General features: G+C 39.5%; 1 protein-coding gene across 1 annotated transcript; it reads left to right on the top strand.

Moving 5' to 3' along the window:
• Positions 1-82: 82 nt before the first annotated feature.
• On the top strand, positions 83-23,601 carry DCLRE1A (DNA cross-link repair 1A). Its single transcript, XM_032775154.1, has 10 exons — positions 83-156; positions 1,231-2,443; positions 3,582-5,207; positions 7,043-7,176; positions 8,884-9,002; positions 11,030-11,173; positions 12,093-12,238; positions 13,937-14,091; positions 21,601-21,742; positions 22,461-23,601. The coding sequence occupies exons 2-10, from the start codon at positions 1,948-1,950 to the stop codon at positions 22,616-22,618; spliced, it is 3,120 nt and encodes a 1,039-aa protein (XP_032631045.1). The 5' UTR covers positions 83-156; positions 1,231-1,947; the 3' UTR covers positions 22,619-23,601.
• Positions 23,602-27,394: the final 3,793 nt, after the last annotated feature.

Raw genomic sequence — 27,394 nt, forward strand, 5'->3', positions numbered from 1 at the left:
ACCGATGGAAGCAACGTGAAAAACGCAAGGATTAAAACAATCTCGAATATTATTATTGAGTCCCCCTTCTCTTTGCGAGAGGCGGAAAACGGAGCAATACAGTGGAATGGAATGTGCGGCAGCGGATAGGGTGACGCTGCCGGAAGGGGGTGGAAGGTCTGTTGCAGCGGCGGGGTGGGGGGAACCAGGGGTGGGTGCGAGGTTTGACCCCTGCTGGGACAAGTACCTTGGGGCTTCGGCCCCTGTGGCAGTGGGGCGTCTGTTCCCGTACAATTGGGCCAGGCTGTGGGCGGAGGGGCTGTGCCCAGGGACACCAGAATTCCCGCCATCAGGGACAGAGGTTGATTACGATTTATTGGGGCCCTGGGCACCAGGAACAGTTGGATCCCCCACACCCTGAGTCCCCAGGACTGGGGGGAGACCCAAGGAGGCCATGCCCACCCACTTGTTAACATGGGCGTTGTAGTCTCAGGTTGGCACAGCGCCATGGTGGCATGGGTGCAGTTGGGGGGGGGCAACACCCCCAGTTGCAAGCCTCAGGCAACAGATGACAGGAGGAGCAGTGCCACACATGGTTGCTGCCTCAGGCACAAAGCCCAGACAGCAGCTGGTGTGGGCAGCCTGCCAGCGGGAGCCTGCACAGTCACTCAGTGAGGCCAGGTGTACAGTGGCTGCTGAGGCTGGGCGAGTAGCAGCAGGAGCCCTCCCTGCCTGTGACTTTCCCAGGGCTCCCACCTCCTCCTCCTAGGCCAGGTAGGGCCTCCTTTCCCCCCAGAGCCTGTCAACAGGCTCTGTGGTGGGGGCAGGCAGTACCCGAACTCCTGCCCCTGGGTCCCACTGGCAACAGCATGCCGGGGGGGGGAGGGGGGGGAGGGTACACAGACCAAGGGCTGCTCTTGGGCATTCTGGCCCCTGCTTAGACAGGTGGAGGGTCTCGGGATCCCTGGGTAGCTCTTGCCATTTTGTGGCTCCAGCTTCTGGCCTGACCAAGGGGCAGAGCCTTGGAGGGAAAAAGAGTAGAGGGATGGGCCACAGTTCCAGTGCCAGGGTCTTCTCTTTCTACTCAGTTCTGGTGCGGGGGGAATTGGCTGAGGACCCTGGGTCCATGAGCCTGGGTGTTAATCCACCCCTGATTAGGGGATTTACTTTATATATGCAATGATACACCCCCCTCCCCCCTCAGAAAAAGTAGTGTCCTGATTTTTCACACTTGCTGTCTGATCATCCTAGGTGTTCCAGACCCCCAGCCTTGGCCCGGATGGGGGATGTCTCCTCCCACTGGATCAGTTTTCAGCCCCTCCACTGAGGTGCTGGCCATCTGAGCCCAGAGGTGAGGCAGAAAACTACAATTGTGATGTGTGTGGGGACCAAAGGCAGGGCCTGATCCAAGTCCCCTTAAAGTCAATGGAAGATTTGCCGCTAGCTGCAGCAGGAGTTGGATCTGCTCCATAAAGCCATTCAGTCTATCACCTCATACTGCTTTTGTTCTGTGGGCAACCACATACATATTAAAATCTCATTTGTTTTCAAGCTCCCACCTTTCAGGGCCTTGTGGGCCTGAAAGGAATCTGTCAGATGTGGATTTGCAACCTCTAACCAGGCTTTCCAGAGGCTGTGATTATCTACAGTGCTCCAGTGGAATAACAGTAACTGCAGCAAATGGCTCCTTCTACAAATAAGTACATCTATGATCCACTTTGATTTGATTTAACCAGAACATTAAAATATACAACCCTCCCCTGCTTTCTTTTAAAGCTGGAACTCATGGCCTTTCAGATCCATCTGTGATGGCTATCCAGTTTGTGGCCCAATGTAATATTTCAAATGGAGTTCAAGTGCCTTTCCAGCTTTAGGTCTAGGGAAATTAAAAAGAAAAAGCATTAAAGGAACAAACTCCAGACTTACGAAAATTGAAATACTATTGCGTAAAGCTGAGGAAAATATTTGATGTGTTGCTGTTTTGCCATGTCTGAAAACGATGGGTTGGAAGAAGATATTTGGGAGTACAAATCCATTCGGAAACCAAAGTCAGTATCTCAAAATACTAATTTAGTGAACATCTCTACAGCTGTGCAGAAAGCAAATGATGGGAAGTGCAAACCAAAAGGAAGTGGAGGTAGGAATAATAAAAAAGCATTTGAAAACAAGGACAAGTCTAAGAAAAGTGAACAGGGACCAAGACAGAAATGTATTCAGCCACTTATTAACCCTGACCAGAACTTAAATCTATCTAAAGATGACCATATTGTGCAGTCCCAGGAAAGTGTAACTACACCAACAAAGCGAAGCAGGACTTGTAACAAAAAACAAACCACACCAAATGCAAGGCCAGTTTATGATGGATACTGCCCAAGCTGCCAGATGCCTTTCTCTTTACTGGTAGCCCAGACACCTCAGTGGCATGTTACTGAATGTTTGGACACTCAAGGATCCACTGAAAAAGGTAAGGCTCTGTTGAGGAGAAATAGCCCATTCAAATAGATTTTAAAGGTTATTCAAAGAAAGTTGCTTGAAATTTAGGTCAGATTTAGTAGTATAGAATACCCACTTTGTATTGTGTCTGATGAAGTGGGTATTCACCCACGAAAGCTTATGCTTCAATACGTCTGTTAGTCTATAAGGTGCCACAGGACTTTCTGTTGCTTCTTACAGATTCAGACTAACATGGCTACCCCTCTGATACATTACAAAACTTGGAAGTTGAAATCAAGATTTGAATGCTCAGTCTACCAAAGACACCATGGTGCTGATATATTTCAAATCTTAGTCTCAGGGTCTGTGTACTTTAACAATCCTCTATTGACTGGGTCTGCTGTGAGAACACAAGAGATCACAGACTTATTTCAGTATGGGAGAGGAATGGGCGCAGGGGAACTGAGACCCTTTAACACACAGTTCTATGTGATGATATGCAGTGCTTTCATGGGTCTGTGGAGACATTGTAAGTCTTCCGGGAACCTAATCTGTGATTTTAATATACCTTTTTTTGTTTGAAAAACAGGAAATACACAGCCAGGAAATTTAAAGTAAAGGCTACCCCTTTTCTTATATCTTTGTCTTTTATTGAAGGGATGTTTGAAGTCACTGTTTTTTTATGAAAATGGAGCTCTTCGTTTTTCTATAGTTTTAACTGTAGGCAGATATATGTGCCACCTTACTTCCAGCTTTAAAGTAACAGCTGTAGAATCTTGCTATTTGGCACTGATTTAGCCACTGATCCTAAATTCTCAAAAGGATTAGGTTAGTAAGACATAGACCTCAACATTCAGTGACAATGTTAAACAAAAAAAGAGAGACAGCTACTGACTATTTCATAAAGTTGAACATAAAAACCACTTATTCCTGTGAATAGTTTCAATAGCATTTTAAAAAGTTCATTGTATCCCAGCTGACAACTATGAGGTAGAATGTCAGGTTGATGTGTTTCAGAATAACTCAGACCTGGCTCTGGCCTCAGATGACTCTGTTTATAAAGGAAAGCTTTTAACAGTTATGCCATAACATTAATATAAAAATGTGTTTGTGCTAAAAATGCCTTTTGACAAGATATCAAGAGTGTGTTATTCTGTTTGTTTTCTTAGAGTGTCCTGATGGTCTACTGTGCACTTCTACCATTCCATCGCACTACAAGCGCTATACCCATTTCATACTTGCTACAAGCAGAGCAGGGGATTATCTTGTCAGCTCTTCAACATATAGCCCAGAGAGAAGGTTCACATGCTCTGATGCTACTAACTCAAGCTGTTTCTCAGGCCTTGTGGATGGAACCTCACAGCAGGAGAAACTGACCAGGAATGTAAGAAATGCCCCAAATGAGGATCATACGTTGGTGATACAGAGTTCAACACAAGCAAAATCTCCAAATGTAACCAAGGTAAATACTGTGTCTTCCACAAATATTCTAAAGCCCCAACAGACACTTCTACTTACACAGTCTGCAGATGATAATAGCCAGTCTGAGTCTTTGGATTTTCCATTTTCTCAAGGAAACGAAGCTAGTGGAGATCTGGATAGTCAGAATGATTCTAATCAGTTAAAGCTGCTACTTCCAGAAGCTGACTTCAGTGACTGTGAAATTTCCTACTCTCCACTTAATACTGATGAGGAAAATGAAGAGGAAACAGAGAAGGAGGAAGAGGAGGAGGAGAAGAAAGTAAAACATTCACAAAAGAGATTATTTCACACCCAGAACTTTGAAGATGAGAGCACGAAAAAGGAAGAATCTAGCTGTATGTTGTTTACTAAACTGGATTGTTCTCCACTTCAGCAAGTACACAGGTATAGCTGCCTTAAAATAGGTGGTTTCATAATACAAAACAAACCTTGTGAAGAATTGAATGGACTGAGTAGTTTAGATGGTTGTGTTGAGCCTGTTTCTCAGGAGCACATGAACAACATGTTCTGTAATTCAGGAAGTGCTGCTAATCAGTTAAAACACCCACAAGGGGCACTAACTGCACAATCCTCTCTTTCCCTTAATTATGATATAACTAAGAAGGAATTTGATTGGCCAACATTCAGTGCCTCTGTTTCTAATACAGGTAATTTGGAGCTAAAAGATTTTAATGCTTGCCATTTGGATTATGCAGACTTGGCTGTGAGTGATCCATCATTGCCCTTGAAAGTCAAAGAAGAAGGTGGTAGATCTTTTCTGTCAAGGCAAAGTGAAGTTTTGAAGGAACCTAGTAACTTCCTAATCAATAGAAATAAGATGACTACTAACACAAGTGGAACTACATTATACCAGAAGAGTTCACAGCCAGTAATAGAGGAAGAAGGAAGTCTTCATAATACAGTGGCTGTACCCCTTCCCAGTACGGTCTCTCCAGTGCTGCCATCTGTTTCTGTTGCAAATATGAAAGCCAAATCTATTTCAGCCAAAGAACTGAAACAAATGGACATTGGTGTTTTCTTTGGGTTAAAACCCAAAACAAAAGAAGAGAACAAAGGAAAGAAACATTTTGGTGAGGGAACACAAGCCTCAAGTCCTATAACTCCCAATCGAAAGAGGCCTAGACAACAAAAGAGGAAAGCTGAAGGATCTGTGGGGGACATAGATGCGGTCACAGAAAGTTCAAGTAAAAATGGAGTCTGTGTAGATACAACATCTGGTGTGAAGCGAAATTGGAGAAAAAGATTTAGAGAATCATCTTCTACAGAAGAAGGAATAAAAAACAATAAGTGTCCCTTCTATAAGAAGATACCAGGTGAGAAGTAATTGTGACTTTTAATTGTAAAGGTTGATTTTAGGACTGTCTAGTGGGTGTAGCTTTTTTTCCCATTTTAATACAAGGCTTTTTTATTCTGTTTCATTGTGAAAACCTTTTAGGTCCCCGTCCTTTAATGATTTCCCCTTGGGTGGACCCCCTTTAAAGTTAGTAGGGATCAGAGCCATAGACATTTACAATATTACAGCGGCTCATTCTGTAAGTGAGCAGCAATGAAAGAAGGATATAATGTTGTAAAAATATAATCTTTTAAAGATACTGCTAGAAAAACAAACTTTTTGACTTAAATTATGTTTTACAGGGCAGGTAGCCTAAAGGGGAGATTTTCAAAAGCATCTCAGGGATTTAGGAGCACCATTGAAAGTGAGACTTATGCTCCTAAATCCTGTTGGTATCTTTTCAGATCTCTCAACTAATGTTTGTCTTGTCTAATTCATCACTTGTAACTTTTACATAATTTATTTTGAAGCCATAAGAAAGGGTGGCTAATAGCCATTTATAGAACAAAGTGTTCCTCACTCTTGTGTACTTGGTCTATAGTAAAGTAATCACAATTGAGCTTCCTTTTGTGTTTAAGGTATAGTATTACACTAGAATGATATTCTCCAGTGTTAATTAGTAGTGTTCTTAAAAAACACTTTCTAAAGTTAAAGAAACAGCTAAGAATTTGCCAAAATCTCCTAAAATAACTATTCAAAGTATAAGGAAGACTGATCAATAGTTTGAAAAGTTTAAACGTGACAGATTTCAGATCACCAACAGAGGATCATCTTAGTTGTGCTTTTTTATTCTGGAGTACTGGATAACGATACAAGGAAGAGTAGTGAAGTTGGAGCTGGAGTAGTAAATGTAGTAAGCATGTAGCCTACAGTCCGGGACCTTGATCCAGCAACCTGATGCGTGCAGGTAGACCCTTAAGCTTGTATGGAGCCCCATGATGTCAGTTAAGTCCTGAGGATCCTCTGCATGTATCAGTCTGGAGGATTAGGCCTCATATCTACAATATAATTGTCAGTTTCCTTGGCTGCCTGTCTAGCTTTTGTTTTGAACCACATCAGTTGTATGTGAAATATTTCTGAATTTATTTTCTTTAATGTTTTCAAATAACTTGGAGATGTACTTTTCAAATGGATACATATTAATGGATTGAATGGCGTGGGAGCAACTGTATGAAATTTTTGGCAATTTTTAGAATATATAACCAAATTTAAAAAAAGGTGTACCAATAAATTTGATAGTTTTTTTTTTCTTTTTTGCGTTATTGATTTCTCATTTGCAGAGAATAGGAAAGACTCCTTACATCTCATTTATCATGAGAAATAATAATTCATTTAAATATATAATACCAAATCTATGCTATATAACCATCAGCAGATAGAGATTTTTTTTAAGAACCCAGGTCAGTTGCCTGCTAATAGTAGTAACATTTAGCAAGAGTGTTATATGTATGGTACTAGCATGGTGCAGATTGGAAGTGAAATACATAGTCCGTGCTTTGGGAAGCTTGCACTGTGTAAGCGTTTCAGAAATGCCATTTTGAATACAGATGAATACCAGGTATTTATGTGGGAGGAATATGTCAATGTTTGTATTTGAAGATTGTTTACTTTGCTTAATTATGACTTTAATCAGTGAAACTATCTCTCTGCTATTTGAATAATGCTTATGTCTGCAAGCTGCATTTGTTCTCACATACTCCTTTTTTTTTTTTTAAATGCATTTTCTACTTAAAAGAAAAGAGAATCTGACCAGTAACTGGCTGTAGCTACTCGATGCATATTAATTGATTTGCTCCTGTTGTATTTATGTTGTAGGAACTGGTTTTACAGTTGATGCATTTCAGTATGGAGAAATCGAAGGCTGCGTAGCCTATTTCCTCACTCATTTCCATTCCGATCATTATACTGGCCTAACAAAAAAATTTACATTTCCAATCTATTGTAATAAGGTAAGATTTCCTAGGGTTACTTGATAATTACCAAATCAATATGCAACTCTGAATGAAAACCAAAAGAATACAGTGTTCAGTTTCTATGGATATAGAACCAGAATCTCTGCTGTGGCTGAGGAGCATTTGGTATGGCTAATCTGGGTAAAAGAACCTTTCGCCACCTCATGAGGTGATTCTGTATCAGGCCAGTATCCCGGAGGCTGCTGTAACTAGCACCAGTTGCTAACAACCCCAAAAAGCTGTTATAGTAGTGATGGATCAGACAGATGTAAGAAAAGCCTTATTAGAGCCTCTTTCTTGAGCCAACTGCAAGGAAGTACCTGAGGGGACTAGAGGCTCTCCCCCTGCCAGGAGTTTCTGTAACCCAGATATAGCAGATGTTATAAGAGGCTGGAGCCCAGGCCAGTGTTGGAGCCATAATCTTTCATAATGCACACATTGTGCTCTGTGGCTTTGACATCCTTCTAAATATTTACAATATAATCTAATGAAATTAAATAATTTTTAGAAATTCCACAATGCTTATATCTTTAAAGAATCTTACGCACCATCCCTCTGATATAAACAAGTATAGAGATTGGGATGTGGAGGCATAAAGATTACTTTTCCTGCAAGCAGGCAGAAAGTCTGTTGTAGAGTCAGGAATAGAACTTAGGGGTTTCTGATTCCAAGTCTCAGGCTCTGAACACCAGAGATGCCACCTCTGTTTGTAATGGTCCTTACCATAACTCTAGCCATACTGCGTGGTATATATGCTTGGGTTTTTACTTGCTGGCACCATTAGAAAAATGACTTTTAAAAAATAACACCTAAGCACAGAAAAAGTGAACTTGGTTCCTATTAATTTTTTCCCCTGAAATATTTAGATGTTTTTCTTTGTCTTTCTACATTAATTATCAGGTAAAGCACATGGGGTTGATGTGGTCTTTTTGTTGTCTGAGGGTATATCTACACTAGAAATGTAAGTCAACCTAATATAGGTCGACTTACAGCCCCCACAGTAATTACTGCTATGGTGCATGTCCACACTACCCTCCTTGGGTTGGTGGTGTGTGTCCTTACCAGGAGTGCTTCCACCGACCTAAGAAGGGCAGTATGGGGAGCTGAGAGGCCGGTCTCTCAGTTCTGCTGGCAGCTCCCTACAAGGAGTCCGACTGCCCCACAGGCTCCTGGGCTCCCGGTAGACTGCCCCCTGCTTCTGTTCCCTACTGGAAGCAGTGGAAGCCTTCTGGGGCTTCTCCCTTCCCTGCCAGGAGCCATGGGAAGCTGCCCAGGGCTTCTCAACCCTGGGGAGCAGGGTCCATCTGCCCCAGCTTTTCGGCTTGCTCCCCACTGGGAACTGGGCAGCCTTGTCAATTTCATATCTTGGCTCCCATCTGGGAGCAGGGTTAGAAGCTGCCAGGGTTTCTTGCCCTGGCTCCCAGCTAGGGGCAGGGTCCATTCTCCTACCCTGAAATTGACAAGACACCAATGTAAGGGATGCAGTGTCTACACAGATACTGTGTCACCCCGACTACACCAACATAACTCCACCTCCATGAGAGATATAAGGCTTATGATGTCAATGTAGTGGGGTATTTACATCGGCAGGAGGAAGACTATAACGTAGACACTGACATTTTCAGGTCAACATACGCTGCCTTATGTCAACCTAACTATGTAGTGTGAACCAGCCTTCACTAATAAACCCTTTCTCTTTTGCAGATAACTGGCAACTTGGTGAAGAGTAAACTTCGAGTGCAAGAACAGTATGTCCATACATTGCCAATGGATACAGAGTGTACAGTGAATGGAATCAAAGTGGTCTTGCTTGACGCCAATCAGTATGTATCTTTGCAGCTGAATTATATATATCATTTGCAAATAGTGAATGTCAAAGATAAGTTATTGTTTAGAAATGGTTTATACCTTCATGATTTTTTGGCTTCAATGGATGTAGAAGACTAAGGATAAATTTTTTTTAAAGTGCTGAAGTGTTTTCGGAGCATAAATGTTGTTTTCAAAAGTGAGTTAAGGACATAGGAGGGTAAATCTCATTGAATGCCAATGAGACTTAGTCTTCTAAGTGCCAAATTACTTTTAAGAATGGGAATTAGACTCCTTTGAAAATTTTACCCTAAAAATATTTTGTGCATTTATAATGAGCTCATCACCAAGATATCTAGATGCTAGTGATACAAAGTGCTTTAATTTTCACATTTCTTTACAGACATTAATCCTAATTTGATACTTAGAACACCTCTCTGAAGTACGTAAGAAAATAGAAGCACAGCAAGATTTTAGGATTAGGGTTTCCAAAGTGGTCCAGATTCTGAGTGCCCAGTGTGAAGCGCGTTGTGCCTTATTTTCAGAGATGTTAAGAAGTTTACAGTGTGCTGATGACAATGGGAGCTTCAGATAGTGAAAATCAGGCCCACGGGGTCTCAAGCTGGACACAGAAATCATTTGAAAGTTTGAAAATTCGTCTCTAAATATACCTGATCTTGCTCCCATTGAAATCTTTGGCAAAGCTTTTATTGAATTCAGTGGTGCAGGGCCAGACCTTAACTGCCCAAGGCCATGTAGACAATCTGTGGTAATGTCAGGATTAGAACTCAGTAGGTCCTGGCTTTCAATCCTGAGTTCTGATCATTTTGCCTCTTGGCACTTTATTTGTGTATTGGAATAAAAATCCTCTCTTTTTAGTATATAAATTTAAATGCAGAACTCTGTTACAGCTGGTTTGAATAATACTTATCTTAGGCCTTGTTTATGGTTTGAAAGATAAGATTCCTTGCAAGTTCTTTGAAAATGCTTGTTGCGAATGAAAGAAGCCTTGCAGCTTATATAATTTGGACATTTTTCAGCTTTTCCTGCTCCCTTCATTTTAAAAGGAATATAAACTATAGGTATAAAGTTCAAGTTTTTGGAGCACTTACCATCTCTGTCTTCTAAGCTATGATCTGTGGCCAGTGTTTCCTCTTTTTTTTAACTTCTGTATATGACTCATGTACAAAATACTCCTATTTTGGCTGCCCAGTCTGAGTGTCTGCCTTGCAAAACAAACTAACTTTGGTGAGGAGCTGCACGAGTAGCAATGGACTCACTGCAATCATAGCAAACAGGGAATGGTACCTACCCAACAATAAATTCGGGATGCAGGATAAGGTTTAAAATCTGTAAAGAAAACTTAAAAAGTGAATATTGCACCAACTCCCACAGCACTGAAGATGGCACCTACAAATATTCAATTTCTGTTTTTCCTAAATCATAACAATGCCTCTTCTTTCCCCAGCCTGCCGTTTTAAAATTCATATTGGAACAGAGAGACTGCTAAACATAAAAAGATGGGTCTGGAACATCATTTGGACCACACGTGCTGAAAGACTGATCAACACAAGAAGCAGCCCATGCTTTATTAGTTGTTTAGGTGTAGTTGTTCTCCCATTGTCCATCTAACCTAAAAATTGTAATCTATTAATAGGACTTAAACAGCGGTTTATTTTTTTAGCTTCACTGGAATTGGAATTGGAAACTTTGCACTTAAATAGCACTTCACAACTTCAAAATCCTGTGTAGATTATTAATCTCCCAACAGGACTGTGGGCAGTTAATACCATCCAGTTTTTTCAGATGGGGAAACTGAGACACTTGAGAAGTGATGACTTGTTTATGGTCACAAGACAAGTAGGTGGCATCGCTAGCATTAGAACGCAGGAGTTTCTCGGTCTCGATCTGCCAGTGGGTGGGGCTGGCTATCTGTGATTTACATGCTTTATCCCCACTACTGCTTGAAAGCAGTATAGTTTGTGTGGTAATGGATGCCACTTTGGAAGTAAGAATATGTTGCGTTGTTTTTTTTCCCCCCTAGTTGTCCAGGTGCCACAATGATCCTTTTTTGCCTTCCCAATGGAAATGTCATGCTACACACTGGGGACTTCAGGGCAGATCCTTCTATGAAGCATTGTCCTCTTCTGATCAGTCAAAAGATTCACACCCTGTACTTGGATACTACGTAAGCTAGTATATCCTTCTTTCCCTGTCCCAATAACAACCGTGTGCCCAATAATAGTACTTTATATCTAAAAAAATTAATAATATGAGTGACGTGTTTTGATACTCACTTAACTCTGATGAGTGGTATGTAAAGAAATATGGTATTTGTTAAAAGGCCATTTACATAATGTCTGTTGACTTTATATAAATAAATATAATAATTATGTGTGGCATAAAAGTTTTTGCAATATTCATTTGAGATGGCCAAATTAATCATGTGTTATTCAATTGTGGGTGCCATTTGTCCCTGTAAAAGCAGAGGTTTATAAAATTGAAACTGGCTTTATATGAGTCAGGCCCTTAATGCAAGAAACAAACATTCAAACAATGAAAGGCTGCTAAATGTTGGGGTCAGTTGTCCAATTTTTCATTAGACCTTTGATTCATCCATATGAAACTTTTTCAGTACACGATGACTAATGCCCAGTTGCAATTCTTTTATTTTCTGACCCATATTCTATTACTGTGAATGAATAATGCCTTATATGACAACTATGTGCATGCCAAAAAATAAAAGAGCTATGGATGTAATTAGTATGTGACACAAACATCCAGCTTTATAAAAATAGTTCTTAAAAGAGGGAAAGATTTCAGTAGTCATTGTGTCAGATGTGTAAATATTGGCAGTGTTCTTGAGTGTGCATAGAATAACTTAGAATGTATTTATTGAAAAAGATTAAAGTTTAATCTTTAAAAAATTACCATATGCCACCATGATTTTTAATAAGTAAATAATAAGTTGAATTGATATTGACGAATAACTTGGCTGTCTCTTCCTTATGTCGTTGTGTGCAGTTTCTGTCAAAGCCTACTTATAAAGTAGGATGCCGCCTGTATTATGCTCTATTACATATTCATATCCAATTTCCATTTATTAGATATTGCAGCCCTGAATATACTTTTCCTTCTCAACAAGAGGTTATCCAGTTTGCTATCAACACTGCCTTTGAGAAAGTAACTCTAAACCCACGTACATTGGTCGTCTGTGGAACCTATTCCATTGGAAAAGAAAAGGTCTTTCTAGGTATGTAAATAGACATATCAAATCAAAATGAATATATGCATCTCTGAATGAATGTAAAATGAGCTTTCTCTTAAAGTTATGCATGAAGGTAGCTTAGGCTCAACATTTAGATTTTGTGGATAGCAGAAGAAAGTATGGCTGTCAATTAATTGCAGTTAACTCACACGATTAACTAAAAAAGATTAATTGCGATTAATTGCACTGTTAAACAATAGAATACCAACTGGAATTTATTAACTATTTTTGGATGTTTTTCTACATTTTAAAATATATTGACTTAAATTACAACACAGAATTCAAAGTGTACAGAGCTCACTTTTTATATTATTTTTATTACAAATATTTGCACTGTAAAAATGATAAACGAAAGAAATAGTTTTTCAGTTCACCTCATATAAGTACCATAATGCAATCTCTTTATAGTGTAAGTGCAACTTATAAATACAGATTTCTCCCCCCCAACCTCCCTCCCAACTGCACTCAAAAACAAAACAATGTAAAATTTTACAGCCTAGGAGTCCACTCATTCCTACTTCTTGTCAGCCAATTGCTAAGACAAACAAGTGTGTTTATATTTATGGGAGCTAATGCTGCCAGCTTCTCATTTACAATATCGCCAAAAAGTGATTCTATTATTGTTTAACAGCGCAATTAATCGTGATTAATTTTTTTAATCGCTTGACAGCCCTAAAAGATAGTAAATTTTAAAATCTAATACTGATATTTTAAAAAATTAGTAAGTTTTTTAAAATTTCAACTAAAACCAAGTTTGACTGAAACATTCATCTGCCGTGTTTGCAAACTTAACCAAACCATGTTGTGCCATTGCATAGAATGCATAAAGTAGCTACACACAGAAAGTGAAACTCAGCAATCTAATTAATTTAGCCATACCAAGAGAAGTGCCAATAGTTTACTTAAAAATAAAACCAAAAAACCCCAGAATCACTGGTGAGATTATAAAACTTGTTTTCAATTTTAATAATCTCAAGTGCTATTAGTGACACAGTGAAAGAAATGTAATTATTTTTAAACGTCAATTCTATTAACACTTATTTCCAAGGGTGATATGTATTTCCCTATAAAATGGAAGCAAGTCATACAAATGAACAATTTATTAAAAACATTCTCAGCAACTAACTGCATCTTTCTGCTATTTTCTGTCTTTAAGGAAACCTGTTGTGCCCCAGGCTTAAATCAGCACAGTCTTTACCTGACTGTACTTTCTAGAGCAGACAGCCATGCAACATTTGTACTTTTAAAAAGATTTTCAAAGTCATTGGTACCAGAATTTCTCTCACTGAAATTCAGGCCATCATTAACATGGGTAGTTTGTCCCTTCTTCAGATCTGTACCAAGTTCTAGCGTCTTAGAAAGAAATATTAGTTTGCTCCCTTGAACATCAATATATTATTGAGGTGGTATGATTTGTAACCTATTAATATACTTTTACTGCTCCTCTCCCTGGAAATAATTCTGAAGCTACAGTACAGCAATCAGTGTTTGTCAACAGTTATCACAGTTCTCCTCCGTATATTTTAGAATATAAAATAGCTTTGTTGGCAAGTGTGGATTTTTGTAGTGATAATCACTGAATCAGTGAGATGATCAGGAACATCTCAGAAACAACAATGGAAATCTTTATTATTTGCAAACTGTCTCTTCATTATGTATGATCTTTTCCTTTTCACTCTACAGCAATTGCTCAAGTTCTGGGCTCTAAAGTGAGCATGTCCCAAGATAAATACAAAACACTGCAGTGCTTGGAGTCAGCAGCTGTTAATTCCCTCATCACCATGGACTGGAACAATACTTTGCTTCACGTTCTTCCCATGATGCAAATTAATTTTAAGGCAAGTGTAGAAAATATCATCTGCACCTGTTGGCTAACCTTAGCTTGGATGATATAACAGCAAATGGGTGTCTTTGGTGCTTTTTGCCACCTGTCAGATCATATTTATTTAGTGATGTTTTGACATATAGCAACACATTGAAATGAGATGCAATTAAACCTTAATAACAGGCTCCAAACATAATGCACAGAAAGTATAATTTCACTCTAGTGTTCATGGAACAAGATTAGATGAGACTCGTTCAAAGGCTTGCTCTTTGTGGCCTTTTTTGAAGTAGGTTTTAGTTAATGATTGCAGGATCTCTCCCATTAACAATTAATATACTGTGACACTTAGTCTCTGGCTTCTCTCTTTCCATTAATTTGTGTGTTGTAAAAAAGGACTGAAGGGGTTTTCTTCCTCAAACTTCCTCTCTTTTGAAGCAGTTAATAGAAGGGATATTGTCAACTTGACACCTAGTCAAAAAAATTTAATCTTGTGTTTTGTTTGTTTGTTTGTTTGTTTTTTAAAAAGTCATTTATTTATGACACATGCCCCTAGGTCCACTTTCAGTTGTTATGGCTTTACGTTCACATTTCCTCATTTTAGATAGTTGTTCTTTCCTCTGTTGCTGTGTGGAAGACCTACACAAACTGCAGAAGGAAATGGATTATATGAGAAACAGTGAAACTGATACAAAATGTAGTTAAATGAACATCATGATCAAACTGAAGAGGAAATAATTTCCCATCTTTCATTTATAAGAATATCAGGTGTTACTTGTAACAATAGTAAGTACAAGGATTTTAGACAGATGTGTGTTTTATTTTGTGTTAAGTTGATTTTTGTGTACAAGTTTTATACAAGGGAATCAGGTACCATCTGTTTTCCAAAGAGATATTCAAGTTCCATTGAGGGTAATTCATGAGTGTGTTTGAGAAAGAAAGTTTCATTCTGCTAAAGTTGCTAGATTGGTAAACTAGAGGATATTTTCGGTGCATAATACAGGGAGGGTGGTTTAATATATTTAGAGGGAAGCTAATTTTCCTTGCCCATCAGTTCTTAGCCTCTGTGCTAGACTGCCAAGAATGGTGCCAGTCTGGGAGTAGGGGGGTTATGATATGATCTCAGAGGCTTCATTTCAGAAGTATTCATAGATGATGGAAGGAATAAACATGTCTTTATTTTAGTTTTTAAAAGAAGCTTCGTTCCCCCTTCTTATTTAAAAGCTAGAATATTGACCCCCAGAAAAAACAGATTAAAGGTGAGTTTATAAGTCTGCATTGATTTTACCAGAGCATATAAGTTGAGGGAGAATGGGAAAACCGTTCATTTTGGAAGTAGATTTGAAAATGCAGATCAACAACAGGCAGTCAGCACAGCTGGGAGGAGCTCTATTTGTTGTAAGCTAATTGAGATACATTGCACCCTTTAATTGTAGGAGAAGTTGGTAAATTCTACATTACACCTTAATGGTAATGTACAGGTACTAAGTTTTATGTTGACTGACTCTCCGGGAATTTCCATGTCATGAAAGATGCATAGTGTATAGGTAAATATATCTAGCCTTTAAATAGGGCAATACTGAAAAAGAAATAAAAACAACAATTGGACCATGTTTAAAGGTGATATAAAACAGAGGGGAAGTGATGAGGATGGTAATCTGGGACTCTGGGGTCCTGGGTTCAGTTACTTGCTCTGTCACAGACTACCAATGTGACCTTGGGCAAGTCATTTAATCTCTCTGTGCCTTATTCTCTATCTGTAAAATGATGATACTGTTGTCCTACCTCATAGGAGTGTTGTATGAGTAAATACATTAAGACTGTGAGGGGTTCATACTCCAGTGATGGGGGCCATATAAGTGACTTAGGTAGATAGATAAGAACACATGTAGTGCCATAAGTCAGATGTTCTCAACCTCGGGTCCATGGCCCTTTGGGGGGATGTGAGCAGGTTTCAGGGGGTCCGCCAAAATAAGCTAGAGAGCAGGGCTGGTGTTAGGGTCACTGGGGTCCAGGCAGAAAGCTGAAGTCTGAGCGCCCCACCCCCCAAGGCTGAAGCTGAAGCCCGAGCCCCCTGTGGCATTGAGTGCTGGCCAGTGCCCTGTTTACTGCCCCCCAGTGGTGGCCCTGGCTCAGAAAAACAGTTGTTGAGGCACAAGTGGGCCATGGAGTTTTTAGTGCATGTTGTGGGCTTTTCAGAAAGCGAAAGGTTGAGAACCCCTGCCATAAGTTACACTGTGGGGTGGAGGGGAAAGGCCAGGGCTGTACAGGAAGGACAAACAACCAGAAAATGTAAGAAAAAAACATTTTGAGAGAGAATCTTTTTATCTTTCATTGTCCTTTTTAGATGATCTTCCTGCTAAAATCCCATCCTTCTGTCCCTTAGTGTGTAAGTTACAGACATTTTACCATTTCTGTCACCTCAGTGTGGCCTCCAGTTACCATTATGAGGATTACTTTGCCCCCACACAAAAGAACCATCTAGATCTGCCACCTTGATAAGCTTTCAGTGAAGCCAATAGCTGGATTCAGAGTGTTTGGGTGCCAGTGATGTTGTTAAGATGTATGGAGATCACAAACTCAGTGTTAAATGCTTAAGGATGAACCCATGCAGCATTAGCCTGGTGTCAGTTTAGTAAATGTGTGAAAATCAAAAGAATAATATTGTAAACAATAAATCAGCTAGTATCTGGTAATCTGTTGTTTGGATTAAGGAATAATAAATAATATGTCATTTTTATATACAGTACACATTTGTTTACCCAGGTGGTTCTTCCCTCTTTTACTTTTTCATGCTCAGCTGAGCAACCTTTGTCCTGAATTGCAGACTTGTTACCTGGGAAATCTGGCTACTTGTTTACCGTCATTACTGTATTTTACAGCCATGTAAAATAAATAGAAACATATTTACACCACACCATCATTTTAGTCAATTTTATCCACACTGTGAGTTATAGAAATATTATCTCAGTTTTACATATGGGGAACTGGGAAACAGTTGATTTGCCTAAGGTTACACAGGAATTCTCTGACTGAGATGTGAATTGAACACTGGTCTCCTGAGTCCCAGTCCAGTCCAGTGCCCTATCCACTAGTCCATTCTAGCCCTATCTCAGGATTACTGGGTCTACCCTACATCTTGTTTTGATATGCATTTTGTTCAGTCCCTAGCCCTATTTAGGGACCAGTCCTGATATTGTTACTCAGCCCCATTGATTTCTGATAACTAAAGCTTTGTGCTAGCTAAGAAACCTACAAAGCCTGGGAAGTCACTAGGGAAATTGTCTCAGTCAGGAGCTCAGGTTCAGCATTTAATACATGTTTTGAATCCATCTGTGATCTCAAACAACAGCTGGATTTTAAGAGATGCATCATTATTATTATTCATTCTGTATTGCAGCATTGCCTAGAAGCCTCAGTTATATACCAGGGCCCCATTTTGCTAGACCCTGTAAGAACACAGAACAAGAAGACTGTCCTGGCAGCAGAGAGGTTATAATCTTGTCAATTTTAAGGATTGTGCTGCAGTTCTTCTCACTTAGATGATGAAGGCATCCCCAATAACCCGCTTCCAGATAAAGAACTGAAAAAAAAGCTCTAAAACTTAAACAAGCTTTCCATGATTGAAGGTTAGTTTAAGGTGATAGCTCATGGTAAAATTGTGCAATTATGTAGAACACTTCTGTGTTTCCATGTTCCCTGGATCAAATCGGGATGACTTTGGCTTTTATTTCCACTCAGTCAAGTCAGATTTTGCCTCTTCTCAAACAGTGAATATTTTAAAACTCGCCTGGAACAAAGTTATACACGAGATGGTACTCGGAGTGGGTTAACAAAAAATGAGCTCAGTGTTATGAGTGAGTCTTGCATTCACCGACTTCCTTCTTCACTCACAGGTCTTCTGTAGCGATCATTGGCATATTCACTTCCCAGTAAAATTCCACAGATGTATTAGGAAACATGCTTTGTTCTAAATATAATTGTAGGAATAACTGAGATTTATTTTTGATAAATATTCTGATATTTTGTAGCTGCACTTCATACACGCTCATGCTCTCTTTACTTCATTCCTCACAGCCCCTTTTTCTAACCTCAAATTGCACCCTAGCGTTTTTGCTTTCTCTTGTATTTCTTACTTTTTATTCACTCTCCCTGATTCCCAAACTAAAGAATCAGAAGTATGTGTAAGTTGTGATGTATTTATTTTTTTTACTTTGCACATCTGCTTAATTCCAGATTTCAATTATTTGACCTCTGCGTCGTCTTCCCATGTTGATTTCCAACAGCAAAATCAAAACAGTTTTTTTTTTTCATGTTGGAACAAGCTATTTAATTATTTGCCAGTATGTAGTTTAGCTCTCCATGTATGGTTTATAGGTACTACGTTGATTCAGTAGAGAACCTCACTCATCTAAAGACACTTGGCTAATCATAAAAAACCACAGAAATCCCTCTCCCTTTCTCCTAAACGGTGGCCAGAGTTTAAAATATCAGCATCTTCAGCCTAGACCTGAAGCAGGCAAATATCACTGCTCTAAGATTCTGTACTAGTTACAGTTATGACCTATAACAGGTCAAGTAGCAGGCTGAGCACTAGAAATTTCAATGGCAGGGCTAAGGATCAAAGTAGACTTCTATGGCTCCAGTGCATCCCAAGCAGATCCCTGCCATACTCCCTTCCTTGGGCTCCATGCTTGTCAGCTAAGTGCTGTGCTGTGCAGAGGGTATGTTTCCCTCTCCCTGTCTGGGTCCATTCTTCTTTCTACAGCAGATCTGCACTAATGACCATTACAGCATTGAAGGTGGGGGCTGTAATTGCCCCAGTAGAGTGTATATATAACTTTTTATCTACAAAGCTTTACATACATTGAATAATAGTTCTCTCAAAACCCCCCAAACTAGACCAGGAAGGGCAAGTCACACAGAGTGTACTAAAGAAACAAATCCAAACCTGGGAAGCAAGCACACCCTTGCCCTATAAATAGCATCTCTGCTTGTTATCCAAGTCAAAGAGCAGAATTCAAATCAACATTCTCTATTTGCAGTTGTTACAGTTACAAACGGCTTTCAGCCTGGTACTGGGTGAGTGTGGTCAAATATTAACTAGTAATTTTGTAGCATTTTCTTGAGACCAGTAAAGGAATCAAAGTTAAATATTAAAATAAAACTGTTTTACAGACATTATATCAAGTGGAGGCAAGATGCAGGGCTACAGGTTCATATTCTGGATGTTCTTTTTCCAAATCCTTTACTGTGCAAAGCTTTGTTTTTGAAAGCATAGGAAGAATAAAATAGATTAATTGCTCCAGTAATGCAAATGGATTTGCTGTTTGAAAAGAAAGGGCAAACAAGTATTCAGAGGGACTGGTTACTTCAATGGAATGCTTAGTTTGACTACAAAAAAATGCTGGGATTATTTAAATACTGATCTGCTCTTGAATAAGCAAGCTGCATGGAAGAGTTGTCAGGGCTGATTGTAAACTAACCAGTTAATCATGTTTGAGCCTTCTCATACTGTATGGGCTCCATTTGCACATATTGCTGCTGACTTCAGCAAAAGAGTAGATAACAGGCTGTCATGGTGATTGAAGGAGGTTGATTGAGGAATGAATTATATTTTCCATTTTAAAAGGATGAAGGTTTTGGAGCAATATTGACTGAAGGTCTGAGAAATTTTAAAAAAGCATATGAATGTTTCTTGTTTAACTCTTTATGAAGAAGCTCTGAAGTTCGCCATGTTCTTGAAGGAAGGAAGCCTTCCCCCCTCCCCCAAAATATTAACATTAAAAGAATTCCCCTTGCATCACAAACATCTGTTTGTAACAGTGAAATCATGAAACTTTTTTCCATTTAAATTCATAGTGGAACAATTTCAAAGAGCACAAATTTTCAGGGCAAGGACTATGTCTTTGTATGTGTTCTATCCATGACTTACCACAATGGGGTTCGACTGTAATATACAGGCATTAGGGTAGGATTTTCAGAAGAGTCTAAGGATACTACACAACAGTTAAAAACCCACAGCTGCTCTGTACCAGCTGACTCAGGCTCATGGACTCGGGCTACGGGGCTGTTTAATTGCAGGGTAGACATTAGGGCTGGAGCCTGGGCTCTAGGACCCAGCGAGGTAGGAATATCACAGACCTTGGGCTTCAGCCCGAGCCCAAACATCTACAACACAATTAAACAGCCCCTTAGCCCAAGCGCCACAAGCCCCAGTCAGCTAGCACAGGCCAGCCGTGGGTGTCTTATTGCAGTGTAGACACAACCTACGTGATTTAGAAGCACATTCGACTTTCAGTCAGACTGAAAATCCCACCCTTAAAAATAAACAGTATGTACCCAATTAATAAACACACAACAAAATCTGAGAGCAGGCTAATCTCATAATTGTTCTACTGGAACTGCATGTACTGTCCTTGTTTTTTATTAAGACAAGTATAATGCATGTGTATTAATCTTATGAAGAGTTGCAGTAAGAAATGTCAGTCTCTTTAAAAATGAATCATGATGGGCAGATATAGTCCTTTTAGGCTTCTGATTGCCATCTTAATAAAAGCTAACCTTTTCCACTGTACTAGGTAAATGGAGTCTTTGAAGAACGGCCGTAGCTCCCATTACTGAATAAAGAGTGTACTTATTTATTTATGGTCCTTTATTTTCAAATGTGCCTGTCTTGGTAGTTCTGAATATTGCTGTCGAGTTTCTACTGGAACCATGGTACTGCTGTTGAGAGCATTTCACTTCCCTTACCCCAAACTCTGCAGCATCTGCAGGTTTGGTTATTCTCTTTTCTTTGAAGCAGTCATTATTTATCTTGTGTTCTTCTTCCTGCTCCTGGCTTGTTGTTAACTGTTCTGAAATCTAAATCTTGTAGGATTTTCAAATGGACAAGGTGGATATCTATAGTACATGTGAAACTGATTTCCTATTTCTAACTTCTCTTTATGCCAATGTAAGATTGAAGATTCCTTATACTTCTTCATCTCCCTCTCTTATCCTTATTCTTTTGCTATCCCATAAACAAAATTGAAGGCTGCTTCAGGAAAATTATGAGACTTTCAGGTCAGATCTTTGGAGTCCGTTGCGTTAAAAGACGATAAACTATTTCCTCGGGTCATGTTCAGTTTGGTTTTTGGAAGATGGTCTAGTGGTCTGAGCAAGGGAGGCTCGATACATATCACAGGAAGTGACTTGCCGTGTTGTTTTATGTGGGTCACTTATTCTCTCTGAGTGTCAGAGTTCCCATCGGTAACACAGAGCTAATAATATTTGTTTGCATTTGTAGAGCATTTTGAGGTCCTTACCTGAAAGGTGCTATTTAAGTATTAAATATTGATCATACCAGCTTTCTAACCAGCTGGCATCTAAAACAAAAAAAGGGAAAGTGCTCATTAAAATGTTGTGCAAAAATATAGTTTAATCTCCAATGTCCTGCTCTCCAAACCCCAAAACCTTTTAGACTACTGGATCGTGAGGGTAGTGATTAATAGTCTTCATGAATGTGCTGTCTTTTTATTAAAAGGGCCTGCAAAACCACTTGAACAAGTTCTCAGAGAAGTTTGACCAAGTTCTGGCTTTCAGGCCCACTGGATGGACGTACTCCGATTCATGTCACGCTGTGGCAGATATCAAACCTCAGACCAGGGGAAAGATCACCATATATGGTACACGCACTATAAATGGCTCAGTACATTTAGTTCTGTGTGGATTGTTTGCATACATTTTATTCTAGCGCCTCTTACTGTTCATCATGTTATCCACTTATTGATTTCACTTCTGCTAAGAAGCTGAGCAGATAAATGTCTCCAGCATAAGTCTTAAGAATTGACCAGTCTGGAACACTGTAAATGCATATTTTAAATACTGTTTCCTCTAATGCCCCTCTCTCAAAAAATAGTTTGATCTAATGGCTTTAACACAGACACAGACTCCATGGGTAAAATGCTTTTCCCATTTAACTCAATAGGATTTTTGCCAGGGATTTCAACAGAGCTAGGATTTCACTCCATATATGGTTTCATGTGAAAGACTCTGTGCCTGCTGCAGACCTTTTATCAGTACCTGCCTGTTTCCTCTGTTCCTATTGGTGCAGTCTCTGGCAAACAATTTATGGATGGAGTTTAATCTCCTAGAAAATCTCTCCTCTTGTCACTCAACAAAGTAGCTGGGGTCACTGAATTTGCACTAATGATTGACACTGTAGGTCGATCCTAGTTAATCCTTCCAATAATGAAGTCTGGATTTTTACTTGATCCTTGGAGTAAAGTTTAAATCTCCATTTAATTAAAATATTCTTTTTAAGTATTTCTTTGTTTCTTGCAAAAATATTTTTAGCCAGCTGAGCAGACTGCCTGAGGTACCTTTTGCATTGTTTTGCTACAGGGATTCCTTACAGTGAACACAGCAGTTACCTAGAAATGAAACAGTTTGTCCAGTGGCTAAAGCCACAGAAAATCATCCCCACTGTAAATGTTGGTGACTGGAGAGCCAGAAACATGATGGAGAAGCATTTTAGAGACTGGAAGATGGAGCCTACTTAGCAGAGGGAAGAATGTACGTTCCAAAGGACGTGAGCCGGGGAGGGATTGAACTACCTAGGACTTGTATCTAGCCTTCCTTTTTCTATGAAGCCTCTTTGAGAAGAAACAAGCTGCCATTCTCCTGCAAGAGAGGGTACGGTCATATTCTTCCCCAAGTGAGCCTAACTTTGCTATGTAACCATTAGCTTATTTTCTCCTAGCTTACACTTTCAAAAAAAACTGCAAATGTGTCTTTCAGGTTATTTTGGAAAATTATTTGGTGTATTTTCTTTCCACCAAACAATCCAGTAAAACAATTAAGGACTTTCATAAGTTTAAGCACCTGAATAGTCTCATTGACTTCACTGGGACTGCTCAGATGCTTAAAGTTAGGAACATGAAGTAGTGCTGGATTCCAGCCTAAGTTTCACTCCCCTTTGCCATCTTTTACTTGCATGATATGATATGGGCTTTAGGATGTTGCAGAGCTCAAGGAAAGAAACTGAACCATGATTATTACCAGTGTGTCAGAATTATACACTCTTTCTGATATCAGTCTAATGTCCACATGTATGACACTGGCCTTTATAATGGGGAACAGACAACCCAATTTTACTAAAGGTACAAGAGGACATTTGAATGAAGGTGGTATTAATTCATTTAAAAGGAGGTGGAGTTTTCTGTCATTTCACTACCAAATCAAGCATTTCTGAGAAATTGCTGTAATGAATGAGTTGAGGACATCAGTTTGTGGCACAATGTACATTCCAAGAGCAGGTTGTTGCATTGTGAGGGAGAGCTAAGGGGTTGTAACACTGATGTTTTCACATATCTGCAAATTTTACACTGTAACAGAGGACCAGTTTGGGCTGCTACAGTATTGTGCAATTAGACACTTGGTAGAATAATGAATGTTTATAAAGATATTCCCATCCTTATGTATTTATAACATTCAATATATGTACATTTTTATAAATCTATTTTAAATAAAGAATCTAAATTAAGCCTGTTTTTTCTTCAGATAAAGGCCTTCACAATTAAGAGGAAGTGAATGTGAGGACATGTTGCAAGGCCAGCCTAATGAGCCTTCTTCATTCAGAATGCCCATTGAAGACACTGTGTGTTACACATGTGCCCTGGGCATGCAGGATTGGTGCCATACCCTAGGTCATACAAACATTTCTGTATATTTTTAAACATGCATTTGGTCCCACTGAAGTCAATGAAACTTCTCAGGTGTTTAAAATTAAGCCATGTGCGTATTTGCAGGATCAGGTCCTAAGTCTGCGCATACAGGCTGGACTCTCCTCTGCCCCGCAGAAAGCAAGGGAAGCAAATACTAGGAAGTGGCAATAGTAACATAAGTTTTGCCTGCCAGGCTGTTTTCCTGAATCCTGCACAGTGATCATGTAGTTTAAGAAGGTGACTGTGGGCTTTCACACCAGTATTTAATTTAAACATCAGAATAAGATTTAATTTCAGGATTCATTGCATATATCTAGAAGAAACAAAGAAAAATGCATCATATATCAAAAAAATCCAGAAAGGGAAAGTCTGTGGTGCATTTTCTTGGGGAAAAGTTTTCTTTACTGACCTTTTGTAAACATAATCAGACACTTTCCTATAGTAGTGAGCTCTGTGTTTTTGATGAGCAAATAGTTGCATAGTTCTCCTTCTCAGGGAAGTAATATCCCATACGTCTTTTTGTTGAAAAAAGATCTTATCTACATTACAAATTTTTCAGTTAGAAGCAATTACATTTAGATGAACTGAAATATGGCAGTCAGTTACATAATTGTATCTACATTAAGTAGTTCAAAAATCTGAGATTGTCAGGTTTTTCTTTAACCACTGTTTAACATTCAGTATTAATCTCAATTAATTATGAGAATTTCTCTCATCACAAGAGCTACTTAATACCACTGATTAGAAAAGCTTCGTATAGACATCAGTCTTTGGATCAGGCCAGGCTGTGTTCAGCACAGGAATGGTAGCCATGAAAAGTGGTTTTCATGCTTCACCCTGATACTGGGACTGATTTGGTCCCTGGCATAATGTAGAGCAACCTCAGAACTTCTCTAATTTGTGTTGGCTGCCAACAGTCCTTAAGATGTTCCACCAACCAGGAATAACCAGAGCACAGTTGAGCTCTGGCCATGCTCACTTCCTTCTGAACCTACCACCTACACCTAAGCTAGAAGCAATGCAAATCAGAGACTGAACTGACACACAGACTTTGGGACTTGTCTGGGTGTAGGGGTGTGTGCGCTAGGGAGTGGGGCCATGACCACAGCACATGAGAGAGAGCTGCCCTTGGAGCAGCCCAGAATTGAAATGACACAAAGATGGGTTAAAGCTGCATTTGTCCTCTTCCTCTGGGCTGCACCTTATCTGCTCCCCCTTCTGGAAGTGTGGAACAGAATCTCACCCCCAGCGTTTAGACTGTCAGCTACTTGGGACAGGGGTGGTCATCCAATTCTATGTGTTCACAATTACTAGAAGAGGTGGACTCTGATATTTGACAGGGGCACCTAAGTGCTATTGCAGTACAAATAATGTGACGCTATTTAAAATCCAAGCCCCATTTCTCCTCAGATTTTTCAATTTGTATATTTTCCAGTGTAAATAGATAAAAATATGTTTTAAGTTGTATGTTTTGAGTACAGGAAGGAAATAAGAAGATATTGGCTGTGATCAGACAAGATTTTCTGTAACAAACGATGAGAGAGAATTAATTGTAAGCAAAAACTGCTCCAGTATTGGCTAATTTTGTACAGCTTATATACAGTGTGGTGAGCACACTGCAAGACAAAGCCTGATTCACAAGCGTACTTCCATAATTCTGTTCTCATGGACTGATGTCCCAGGAGTGCACCCTTGATGACATTATAGCCTTGTAATTCAGTTGCTTATAATTTACTCTATTTAATAAGGAGCCAAGTGTTAAAACTAGCTTTCATTATGAATAGCATATTCACAAACACCTTGTTGCCTCTCATTGGCTCTTCAGTGTCCTGCAGGCGATTAGAATTTACTCCCTCTGGGGGTCTCAAATGACTTACCTTGCCCAGAATAAAGGATTTTAAAAAGCAATTTGAAACTAACCACAAAAATGATACATCTTGGAAAACACTGGTTGACATAGGCGTGAGTGGCATGAGCCACTTGTAGTTTTCAGCCAGTTAATACTGTTCTGATTTGGAACAGATGTTGGCATTTTCTTCAATCTCTAAAGGATTTCTGTATTGGATTCCTCTCTTGTCAGTATGTATCCGGGTCTGTTTTCACTTGCATACCATCCTGTAGGTGCCCTTTGTGTGCACTCATTCCTCCATATTCCTGGTCTATATTTGCACTTCTGCCAACCCTTTTTTACATGTGGTCCTCAACTCTTCAACATTTCATCCCCCTTTGTATTTAACAGCATTCCATTCCCCCTTTTACTTGGCCTGATTCTGGTGGGAAAAATAGCTTTTGAGAGGCCAAACTCAGGAATAAATTAGTCTTTTTATTCACCTTATTGTAAAGAGAGATGATTAATAACAGGAAGTGACTGCTTAGATTACCAGGCAGGGCATATAAGCAGCTGTGGAAAATCATTTAACTAAACAAGAATTTTGTGGAAAGATTTGTAATAAGACCTGACCTTCACCATTCTCTTTTCTAGATGGAAAGGTTGCTGATCACAACAGATCAAACCTGATGTTGTGCATAAATGTATGATGAAACTTATTTTTGTTCCAAATTCTTATACCTACCTTTGCAACCTCACATCAAGATGTGCTTGATTCTACAGGGCACCTCCTGAGGATCTTGTCCTCAATGGAACAAGTAGCAGGAATGTAGGTGCTGAATTAGGTGCCTAAATACCTTGAGGGTCTGGGCTAAAGGCTTCTCATACAGAATGGGCCAGAGAATGAGATGGCTGGAGAACCTGTGGATTGGAATAAAGTAACAGGAAAGATTTCACTCTGGTTAGTGGTTGGGAAGTTCTGCCAGCCAAGTACCAAATTAGCCTTCAAAGAGGTTGCACAGGCATAACTAATTGGAACTTAAGGTATGTCTATGCTGCAATTAAACACCCAGGGCTAGGCCAGGTCAGCAGACTCAGGCTTGGCTTGGGCTGCGGGGCTGTAATATTTCAGTGTAAACATTTGTGTCCTGAAGGCCCGGAGCCTGAGCTTGACCATCTGTGCTGTAATTTTACAGCCCTGCAGCCCAAGCCCTGCAATCCAGAGTCAGCTGATCGGGCTAGCTGCGGGTGTTTAACTGCAGTGTAGACATACCGTAGGGAACAACTCCATTGTTGCACATGAAGGAATAGAATTGTGTTCACTCTCTTAGCTGCCGTGGATTTACAGAAATAGAATTATATAGTTCTCTATGCATTGAAGAAGTGGGATTTTTTACCCATGAAATCTTATGCCCAAATAAATGTTAGTCTTTATGGTGCCACCAGACTCCTCGTTTATATAGTTCTGTTACTCAAGTCTGGAGCCCTGACTCTAAATACACTGAGACAACAGACCTGTTGGGAAAACTGTTTCCTGCAGAGCTTCATTCATTCTATGAATATATTTGAGGATCCGAAAGTTTTCCCCATCTTAAATTGGGATGAAGAGTCAAAATCTTGAAAATATTTACAAACCAAAAAAACTGCATTTTTGTTCATTTCAGGCCCATTGAAACTTTTTGTGCTGGTAATTATGAAGCATTTAATTTCATTGTTGACCTTTCTTTAATCTTTTTACAATCAAGTTAGCTTAAATTTTGAAACAAAAAAGTTGTTTCAAACTG

The sequence above is a fragment of the Chelonoidis abingdonii genome, chromosome 15, assembly GCF_003597395.2.
Source record: "Chelonoidis abingdonii isolate Lonesome George chromosome 15, CheloAbing_2.0, whole genome shotgun sequence".
In the NCBI taxonomy this organism is placed as follows: Eukaryota; Metazoa; Chordata; order Testudines; family Testudinidae; genus Chelonoidis; species Chelonoidis abingdonii.

Coding starts and splice junctions, on each gene's coding strand:
- DCLRE1A (XM_032775154.1), top strand. CDS start 1,948: ATGTGTTGCTGTTTTGCCATGTCTGAAAACGATGGGTTGGAAGAAGAT. Junction 2,444..3,581: donor TCAAGGATCCACTGAAAAAG/GTAAGGCTCTGT, acceptor TTGTTTTCTTAG/AGTGTCCTGATGGTCTACTG. Junction 14,092..21,600: donor TGATGCAAATTAATTTTAAG/GCAAGTGTAGAA, acceptor TTTTATTAAAAG/GGCCTGCAAAACCACTTGAA.